This window comes from Solea solea, chromosome 3 (genome assembly GCF_958295425.1).
Source record: "Solea solea chromosome 3, fSolSol10.1, whole genome shotgun sequence".
NCBI classification, from domain to species: domain Eukaryota; kingdom Metazoa; phylum Chordata; class Actinopteri; order Pleuronectiformes; family Soleidae; genus Solea; species Solea solea.
The window spans coordinates 4,986,543-4,997,020 of record NC_081136.1 but is presented as its reverse complement, the minus strand read 5'-3'; the positions used below and the strand labels follow the sequence as shown (position 1 = coordinate 4,997,020).

Here is a 10,478-nt window from a genome sequence, read left to right as displayed (position 1 = left end):
TTGAAAAGCCCAGGTGAGCTGCTTGTTTTGTTCAATTTGTCACAGAAAATTAGGTTAAAATGTTATTTTCCTCAATGTGAAAGATTCACTGAATGACATTTTAACATAGAATATTCTAAGACATCAGATGTCAAGTTTCATGACTTTTCAAGGCTTGTATTGTTTTGTTTTTTTAAATGGATTATATCTTATGGGAATGTTGTCTGCCTTAATTAATAGGGTATTATTTATAATTTACCTTACAATAAACACATTTTTTTTCAAATGTTAAATAGTAATATTTTAACACTCAAATATTAACACTAATAATAATAATTGTTGTAATTTATTTATATGTTGTTGTTTTTGTGTTTTTTTCTTCTATTTATTGCCTTTACAATCTCCATGCACAACCCTGACGATGTTTTACCTCTATCTTCCACTAGATGGAGGACTTATCCGATATATTTGTTGTGAACCAATCACAGCGTGTCGAAGCAACTGCCGGAAGTAGTCGTGGTCCGTTTTATTTCCCCCTGAGTTCCGCCTGTCAAGACGTTCTCCGTCGAATTGTTAGCCTTCAGACGAGTAATTTCCTTTTGTTGTCTTTTTTTAATTTAAGAAAGTATTGTTAAAGTTAGTTTACGATTAAAATATTGTTGGGTTTTGAATATCTCAAATTTAATGTTACGGGATTTTGCTGCCTAGCAGACAAATTGCAGGGATTAGAAAAACCCAGGCCGGTGTTTGTTTACGCAGTTGACAGGCCTAATGCTAGCTGAGTTAGCACCACTGACCACAGGAGGAGACCGTGGGCTATAAAGTAAGTAAAGACGTGTCTCATTAAGCCCAGTTATATTCTTCTTTTTTTTTAACTTAAAAGGGCCGTAAATAAATAAACAAAACAAACTAACATAACTAACCGGCTTAGTTTAGATCAACAAGTTTGTTCCAAGTAACCAGGAGTTAATGCATGAACATAGGTGACCCGACTAAGGAGGGTGTTCTTCCTGGTAACCGATCAAATATCACGTAACGTTTGCTTTTTGCTAATTTATCTGGAGTAAATAAAACAAGTCAGTGTTGTGGTTTTTAACCAGCAGTACAAACAATCTGCACTTATTGTAGTATGCAAATCACTGTTTGTATTTGTACTGCTGTATTTTTCCTTCAAAAACAACACTAAAAAAACAGCCAGGATCTTTTTTCTTTGTAGGTAAAAAAAAAAAAAAAGGTTTATTATGCGTTTTAAAACCACAATTAACTGATTTTCACACACGAGCAAAGAGAACAGATAATAAGGGTGTGTTGGCACAGCCAGGGTGGCGATAGTCATGGGGTTTGTTGTTGTTGTTTTTGTGTTGCGAAACCTCTGGATTCTGTGCTGCTGGCACCTTTTAAATTGCCTCACAGTGACAAAGCAGAAAGAGCTGGACCTGACAGACACTGCTGTTTCCTGTAGTTTTTTTCCTTTTCATGTATTCAGTAGTATATAACTGCTAAACCACGCGTTCTTGAGTAAAAGTACTTCACCAGAAATCAACTCCGCTAGAAGTTTAAAGTGACCTTTTAGAACCCTAGATGAGAATAGTACGACATACTGACACATAATTAGTCCAGGGATATGAGGGAAAACCTATTTTAGCCACTCATTAACTCAGACTTTAATGACCCATTCACCTGCACCAAAGCCCATAGAGAAATCTGTGTTTTAAGCTCATGGAGACACAGGAAATGCTGCCTCATGTGGTCAGTTTGTGTCACTGACTTAAATCCAAACAACGGTTATATTTATGAAATATTTAAGAGGTCAGCTGATGTTGGTTTTATCAGACGAGCCCTTTATTGAGTGGCTTAAATCTGTCTTTCCACGATGTTTTCATTAAATTAGAATTACTTTTATATCACTTTTTTTTTCTTCACGTTGTAGGGTCAGTGGGTCAGTAATGCGTTGAAGCGACGATGGACACCACGGACCACGTCACCGAGGGCGACCCTCTGAAGACGGGAGAGGAAGGAGCCGAGTCGGGGACAGAGCTGAAGAAGACGAATTGGAAGGAAAAGTTGGGTGTGACCAAACTGACCCACTGGCGAACCGGGATCTTCTTCTTCTCCCTGTTCCTCTGCCTCACCATCGTGTTTGCCTTCTCCTTCGTCCTCCCCTGTCCTGTGCGACCGCAGTATCTCATCTCATGGAACAGGTCTTTCCCTGACGCAGGTTTGTGCGTTTTTATCTGTTACTTTAAATGTGGGACTATCTTTCACTTCCCCCATATTTTTGGACCTGTTAATAATGTTGTGTTGTCTTAGTCTGACATATGTCATCTGTTTTTGTTAAAATAAACTCCCTCTTTCTCTTTTTGACCACAGCGACCTATGACTTCTTAGCCATTGAAGATACGAGCGCCGACAAGGTCCTGGACGTCGTGTTTGCCCTCAAAACCACGGAAGCAACCGTGAACAACACGTGTGATAAAGCGGGTATGAAGCAGTTTTAATTTACTGGTAAAGAAACTTCAGGTTTCTACAGAACCCCGACTCCCATTTTCTTCTTTTTAATTCGATGTACTTGTGGTTTCATGGGAGTTTCTGTGTGAAAACGGTCAAAGGAAGTGGCATCGGTTGCTCTGATGGGAGTTTTGTGCTCTTTCACTCACTCTCGCTGCGTTTTCCAGGTCTGCCTTCGCCGTGTGTGTTTGTGATGGCGGTGGACGGGACGGACGGGAAGACGCTGTGGGAGCGCGGACTGCACCCCGAGTTCCACTGGGCCCAGTGTGGTCTGCAGGGAGACACGGGCAGAAGCTGGGACTGTCTGCTGTCCCACTCTGACACGATCACGGCCGTGTTGAAACACAACGGTTCGTCACTCTTTCATCGCGTCTCACTCACGAATCACTCCAATTTTAAAACATTTATTTGATTCCAAAAGCGTAAACATTTTGTGGATCAATAACCTTGAGTAAAGATAAACTCTCTTCCTGTGTGGTGTGTTTGTGTACAGGTGACATTAAGTGGCAGCAGCCTCAGCCTGCTGGTCTGCACACCACCGTGCCTGTGCTCAGTGTCCCAGACCTGGATGGAGACAAGGTCGGTGATGTGGCTCTGGTGGCGTCTGATAAGACACAGGTAAGTGTTCCAAGCTACATTTATTTTTCCTCTTTTTCCTCAGTGTTTTGATTCTGTGTCGGTGATCGTTTCCCCGTCGTATCTGCAGACTAAGCTGGCGTTCCTCTCGGGGGAGACGGGAGTCCAGATCGGCTCCACAGTGACACTGAACTCCACAGAGACGCAGAAACATCTTCTCCATCGCACCGCACAGGGTTCTTACTACGTGCTGCTCCAACAAGGTAAGTGTCGGCAAGTAAGATTCGGTAATCCCAGCAGATTACTTCATATCTGCCCTCCAGGAAAAGTGCAGCACTGTATCTACAGGGTTAATCCCGAATGTCAGTTGAGGTGTCCACATTTGTTTCACTCGACGCCCGCCATTGTCCGACAGAAAACATCGGTAGCTCGGGGAACAATCTTGTCCGTCGCGCTCAAGAGTGACTCGGTGCTCCCATAGTCTTGTACATAGACAGAAGATATGACGATGACGCTTACTCGCGATGCGACTCTGTGTTGATTCAGACTCCGGCTTGTACGGACTGGCTCTGTGGAGAATCGCCGCCCAGGCTCAAACGGGGATGAAGCACAACCTCAAGACGGACAAAGACTGGGAGAAAAGCGCCAGCGCGGTCTCCGGCCTCGTACCCATCTACACGTGAGAGCGTCTCTCAGTGACACTCGGAACGACCACACACACACACACACACACACACACGACAGAAGCGCCTGCTGATGTTTATCTCTCCCCGTTGTAGGTCAGACCCGGTGAGACAAGTGTTGAGGACACAAGAGACAAGCGATCGGTCCAACCTGCTGCTTGTGACGGAGAACGTGGTGACACTGATCGACGGGAAAACTCGGCAGCAACTGTGGAGATTCAATACCAGCTCAGTCCTCAGGTAGCACTCATGGATAAGTGAGGGGGAAAAAAAAAATGTCTTCATCTCAGTGTTTATCTGTTGTCGCTACGCATGGGCCGCGGAAGATGTGCAGAAACTGCGTGCAGTTTAGTTTAGAAGTTCAGAAATTAAAAAAAAAAATGTTTCTCATTCATGCAGTGAGCCTTCCTTTGGTCACTTCAACAAAGACGGTGTACTCGACGTCATGGTGGAGGAGGATGTCGGCAACCACACGAAGAGGGTAGGTCGGGGTTTACGACGTCCCTACATGTAGTTTGAAGCTCCTCCCCTCTCAGACGTTAACCGCACCATTGTCTGTGTGTAGATCGTTATCCTCGATGGAACGTCTGGTGCCGCGCTGTGGGAACTCGATCTCCTGGCGTCTCCGAACTCACCGAGACCCGCCTCCATCCACACCACCAACTTCGTCTCCATCTTTGTTTTTTTCGGCGTCGTGCCCTCGGAGACAAACTCCACCGTAAGTTCCCCGCCGCTTATGTCGGAAGACGGAAAAGGAAAATTTGCGAAAATGTTGATCCGACTCAAACGTTTGTTTTCTAGATCCCCCTCATCGGTGACAGACGCTCTTACATGCTGCACCCGCTCTACTCTCAAGTGCTTCTGGAGTCCGCCAACGTCATGGACCACGTTGTGGCATATAAAGGTGCTCCTCAATCTCCTTTGATCTCAAATGGATTATTATTTAAAAGGTCCGACATGCATCGCGCACGAGACAAAAGCAATGGTGACGAGTTTGCGGCCAGTAAATTATCGTAACTTTTCTTGCCACTCACCAGACACGTGATATAGTTACTTTCGAGTCCAGGAGGAGAAGGGCTAGCTCTTTTCGGAAATACCAGATCAGTATTATGGTCTCATCTCGCTCCTCGTCGAAAACTCTGTCGGGAAGTAAAGCCCGAGAAACACCTTCTAGCTACTTTCAGCCATCTTGTTTTCACCTGACTCATGCAACTGCGATCATTTGTGTCTATTCGCGCAAGTTAACATAACCATTGCTAACCCTCAGCCCAACAACGATGCGCCTGAAGTCCCGACTTTACCGTTCAACATAGGCCACGCCCTCTCCCAGAGTTGATCGTCTATCGTGACATCGCCTCATGTCAGTATTTTGACCCTATTTAAAAAGAAAAAAAAACAAGTTTCAATACAAACTGACAAGAATATCGAGACTTGAGGGGATTTTGATCGCAGCTTTGGCAGGATTCGCGACATGTGGCGTCATTGTCGCAGAATTCCTGAAAGAAAAGCTCAAAACCACAAACCGTTTTCACACATAATCCTCCGCTAGACTCGGTACGATTGGGGGCTCGGTTCAATTGGGGGGGGGGGGTTGCAACCTTCAGCCGGTCCGAGTTTGCTTTCACACTTTCACACTTTGGTGAAATGAGCCGAACCGTTTGAATACGGTGTTCCCCTCCTCGTCTGGACGAGGACGAGAACTTCTGTTTCCACCACTACACATACATTTCTCCCGGCTATCGTTCTGCACGGGCGTGTGTTTTGGTTGCGTTTACCCACAATGCCCTGCGTTGTAGTCCGCTTCCTGCATTTCGTTCACGTGAAGCGAAGCGTTTTTTTTTTTAGGCGGACCAGAGTTTGACTCTGTACTGTACTTTTTCTTTTTAAAAAAAAATAACAAATCGCAGCGACATTGTTGGAGCGCGGCCGCCACGCCGCCTACTTCTCACTGACGGGCCCGGCGACGGAGGGCGACGGCGACACCGTGGTCCTCAGCAAGCGGAAGCTGAAGCAGGACGTCCCCGACAGCAGAGTGGTGCCCGTCGTCAGCGGAGGAAGCCCCGAGACGGACGACGTCATCAAAGAGGCCTTTAACCGTCTCCGCTTCAGCGACGAGTGAGAGGGACCAGTGAAACCGGTTCGGCGCTGCTGACCGCTGGGTGGCTGAAAACTCAAACCCATCAACCAAAAGTGCGTACACTAGCTAAGACTTTACTGCTGAAAAAAACCCAAATTATTCCTTTTTTTTGTGTGTGTTCCTTTGCTGGACAAACGGGGGCAGTATCTGCCTTCAGTGTCCATGGAGCCACTTGTTCTAATGATGATGATGATGATAATGTTCTCCTCCTGCTGATGAATCGAAGAAGAACCCGTGTTGTAATCTTTCAATCGCACGCATGCACCGAAGCACTGCTCTACTATCATTTACCACTGCGGAGGTTGTTTTTCGGGTCTGTGCAGCCGTTCGTCACGCGACACATGTCAGCACAGGCGCGAGCTGCTGTGTGTTTACAGAACTGTGATCGAAACACCGTCGACCTTAAAGTTACAGCACCAGTATGTCTTTTGATGAGGAACTGACACATGGTCACCCATGACTTTATTGAATTTAATCTTTATAGAATATATGTGTTTGCCTCTTTATCTCACTCACGAAATGGAAACTTAAGTTAGCCTCATCCTAAACGGCTCACTCTCTCCCACACCAAAGTCCATAGAGAAAATTGGTGATTTTACATCACAACACACTGTAGTTGTTGCTCCACCGTTGCCTCCACTACGTTCAAATCTGTCATTTTGTAACTTGAGTATTTGAAATCCCTCGTTCAGGTTAACAGCAGCGACACACACTGGCCACACGGGGCAGCAGCAGACCAGCAGCTCCTGTGTCCCTGCGAGCTAAAAACGATGATTTTCTCTATGGAGTTTGGCACTGGAAAGTGCGTAGTTTACAAACAATCGTCTCTGAGGACAAAAAAACCCCAACATTTTTAAGATATCGTACACTTAAGATGAGATGAGCCCCTCTGGGCCGCTATGTGACAGTACCTCATACAAATACACTTAAAAAAAAAACAGATCTATGCCTTTAAGTACACACAAGGATTGTTATATTTTGTATTATCTACTTTATTTGCTGTAGTGTTTGGAGATTGATACTGTCGACAATAACTGTTACTTAATCCAAGATGCTGTAACACTGAGTACAATTAATGCTGAGTCACCTTATCATACCGAGTCATTGCTGTGGGTTTACATCAGTGACAGTTTATTGCTGTACATTAATGTATTGAATTTTATTTTTATTTCCTTCCTGACTTGATGTGCTTGACTCTTAAGAAACAATAAACGGTCATTTTAAAAGAAACAAAGAAGATTTTGTCAAATCTGTGGAACAAACAAACCCAACGTTTTAATGATTTCTTAAAGAATCCAGAGAATATTCACATTTCAGATGCTGAAAAATCAGAGAATTGCCCATAGTTGTTTATAAATGTTTTCAATTTTATTCTTTTGTTACATGATTAAGTGAAGGACTGAAGCAGTAGAAGTCTCTTGATTTCATAAAAGGAACCTTCTTGATTTCCTCACTGGTCCTTCCTCTAAACACTTGTGTGTAATCCTACGTTCAGTCCTCTTTATTTCCGTGGTTTCTTCAGACTCACTTTGAGGCTCGAGGGGAGACCCATCTCTACCAAACGTTTGCGAAACTGACACAAAGGCACGAAGTGTCAACTATGTGGTATTTGCTTCACTGATGTGACACTAAAAGTATTCTAGTCGAGGTGAAGGTCATACGTTTATGTTTTAAATCAAAATATACAGTGTTTCTGTGTTTTTATGTCTCACCTCAACAACCACCAGCTCTTCGATGTCTTCTTCGCTCAGTTGCACCTTTGACGTTAATTTCAGTCCCAAGTGAATCACATGTTCTCCTGAGGAAAATCCTGCAAAAAAAACACACGTTGGTCGACAATGAACTGGAGCCACGAATGAGCAACAACGTTGCATAAGAAGGTGAGTTTCTCACCAGGAACAGGTGTAGTTTGATCTAGTTCGGCTGTTGCAGGCGAGGTAAACACTGGCGTGGTCGAGTCTCTGTCAGTGGTGGCTGTTTTGTCTCGAGTTACCGTGGCAGCGCTGGACAAATGTGTCTCCAACGTCCTGCCTGTTATTAAACAACATCTTTTTCACGTCTTCTGTGTACATTTTGAATGCGGATGATTCACAACTTCATAATTTAACAAAATACAGAAAGATTTAACTCCCTGACCAATAATAGATCCCAATTTAGGGCAATTTTATGTGGTGTTCCCCAGGGGTCAATACTCAGGCCACCTTCATTTTAAATTCTTCTGTCATATTACAATAAAAACTACCTTTAAAAATGTATAAATGTACCCATCAGTGATGACTGTAGTTAGTAAATCTGTACGCAGATAATCTACATCTATTCTCACCAATAGTTGTAGTTTGTTCCAGTTTTGAAGTTTCAAACTGCACAGATGACGTAAACACTGGTGTGGTCGAGTGTATTTCCGTCGTTGTGGTTGATTTCTCTTGAGTTGCAGTGGCACTGCCGGACAAAGTTGTCTCATTTGGAGTTTCATCTGTAAAATGGAGAGTCAATTTATTTTCCCCTGCCAAAAAATGACAATACAATGGAAAGAAATGCAAAATCAACTCACCAGTAAAGGTGAGAATCGGCTTCATGTGTGTGGTTGAAGGCGGCTCAGATGACGTTCTCTCTGCTACAAGACAAAAAAACAGTGATTGAGGTGTCGCTGTTAAGGTGTCTGATTTGAAGTTACATACATTTTACAAAAGCGTTCATTTCTTACTCACATATTGTTTAAAGAGAAAGAATTTTAAAGTCTGAATCTTAGGTTTTTAAAAAAAAAAAAAAAATCTGTGGAGTGAAAGAAGTTCCTTCTGGTCCACTTTATATGTGGTGTTCCCCAGGAGTCAATACTGGGGCCAGTTTTATTCAGATTTTTCAAATAAGCGTCCTTTGAGACACATTTAAATTACATTTCTAATACATCTCTGTTAATGAAATTAAAGTTTTAAAATTGTTCAAAAATTGTCTAACATGGGGTAAAATTGGGTGAATATAAATGTACGCACCAGTCAGAGGAGGAGTAGTTGAAGGCTTTTCAGTTGTGGTTACACCTGTAATCAGAAAACAACCAGTGATTTAAGTTTAAGTCTCGCATTTGGGTGAATGGAATAATGTGATTTGTCCAAACTCACGTTCGCCGTAGCAGACGAAGGCGAGACTCCTGCCGCACTCTTCGTCTGACCAACGGCCTGCATTACCCAGATGAGCCGCAACACAGCTCTGCTTCCCTCTGGCATTATCAGGCTGTCCACTGGTCCAGTACCGGAAGGAGGATTCACTTCCATCTGACCAGTCCCGAGTCCTGCACGAAGAAAAAGGTGCAGATTATCCTTAGTCCCTAAGAACTTTTCTCATTTTGAAAAACTGTGGCGCGTTTCCTAGAAATTACCCAGGAAAGAACTTTCTCTTGACCCCAAACATTCCTCGAAATAGTCCAAAAAGCAAATATTACCACAAGAAAGGATGGAAACGGCAACAAAACATCATCACTCTTATCTAAAGATTGACAAAAAACACTTTTCTTCAGACCTGTGCAGGCCAATCCAGGCGCCCCTGATGGACAGACGTCGTATTTGCGTGTTCTCGTCCCGGTTTCTGACACTGGCCAGGTCGGTGTAGCGCCTCCTGCAGTGCCGCTGAGCGTCAGACCAGCTCAACTCCTGCGCAACAAAAACGAAACGCTTGCTGAAACTGGCTGTACCTGCGAGGAAGAGAGAAAGAAATCATCTTAAACTTTCACAATCTAAAAAAATGTGTATGGGGGCCCAAAGAAATTCTCCCACGACCCATTTGAGGGTCCCGAGCCAGTCTTTGGGTATCCCCAATCTACACTGTGAATCTATTCAAACAGAAACCATCGTAGCAGAAGAAGGGGTTCCTCAGGACACAGCTGGAGTCTTCCCACACGCCTCCGATTATCGTCCTCACACACATCTGGTCCCCGAAGAAGTTGTCCGGTTGACCGATGCCCCAGTTCCTGAAGCTCGTCGCGGCGTCTGGAAACGACCACCTCCAGTTTGTGAGGTTGTCACGCAGCCCGATCCAAGCCTTCCCCGTAAATCCACCGCTGGACTGCTGAGCCGCGTTGACCAGCAGGTTCAGGCTCTCCGCGTCGAAGACGGTGGCCAAGTCGGTGAACGTGGCCCTGCAGTAGTTCTGGGCCTTCAACCACGGAAGAGCCGCGTCGATGAAGTGGTACTGAAGAGGACGACAGGGACGGAGACAGCAAAGCCCTGTGGACGGACGACATCTACCAGTGAGAAGTCACAGGGTATAAGATGCCAATCACATCGTGACACAACGATTCTGTGATAATCGAAATATTACCAGACAATCGTACAGCGACACATCATGATATCTGTCTCACTGTCTTTTACCTGTAAAGAACATGAAGAAAGACTGTGTTTCCCTCATGTCGGAACCAGTTTCCTTCTTTTCTTCTGCAGCGTCTAGAAGTCTGAAAAAGAAAAAGGAAAGAAACACTTAGCGTCGTCGTCTCTCATTAGCGACACAGAAGCCTCAGGCAGCGGTCAAATGTGGAATTAACAACAATTATGAAGCTTTAAACGGCTGCTTCACATTTTTGACTCACCTTGTTTTCCCCCCCTTTT

General features: G+C 44.4%; 2 protein-coding genes across 3 annotated transcripts; one reads left to right on the top strand and one right to left on the bottom strand.

The window, feature by feature from the left end:
• Nucleotides 1-454: 454 nt before the first annotated feature.
• Nucleotides 455-7,111, top strand: fam234a (family with sequence similarity 234 member A). 2 transcript variants are annotated; one of them, XM_058625975.1, is made up of 12 exons: nt 455-567; nt 1,910-2,197; nt 2,350-2,460; nt 2,655-2,837; nt 2,981-3,105; nt 3,194-3,326; nt 3,610-3,742; nt 3,843-3,986; nt 4,146-4,227; nt 4,312-4,464; nt 4,548-4,650; nt 5,654-7,111. In XM_058625975.1, the coding sequence occupies exons 2-12, from the start codon at nt 1,942-1,944 to the stop codon at nt 5,863-5,865; spliced, it is 1,635 nt and encodes a 544-aa protein (XP_058481958.1). In that variant the 5' UTR covers nt 455-567; nt 1,910-1,941; the 3' UTR covers nt 5,866-7,111. The 2 variants fall into 2 exon arrangements, with proteins under 2 accessions (XP_058481958.1, XP_058481957.1); XM_058625974.1 differs by having other exon boundaries at nt 509-802.
• A 175-nt stretch (nt 7,112-7,286) lies between these two features.
• LOC131455903 (macrophage mannose receptor 1-like) lies at nt 7,287-10,281 on the bottom strand. Its single transcript, XM_058623775.1, has 10 exons — nt 10,245-10,281; nt 9,717-10,100; nt 9,372-9,580; nt 9,000-9,192; nt 8,874-8,918; nt 8,435-8,494; nt 8,207-8,356; nt 7,777-7,914; nt 7,596-7,693; nt 7,287-7,456 (listed from the first exon to the last, which is right to left on the bottom strand). The coding sequence occupies exons 1-10, from the start codon at nt 10,279-10,281 to the stop codon at nt 7,385-7,387; spliced, it is 1,386 nt and encodes a 461-aa protein (XP_058479758.1). The 3' UTR covers nt 7,287-7,384.
• Between the last annotated feature and the right edge of the window lie 197 nt (nt 10,282-10,478).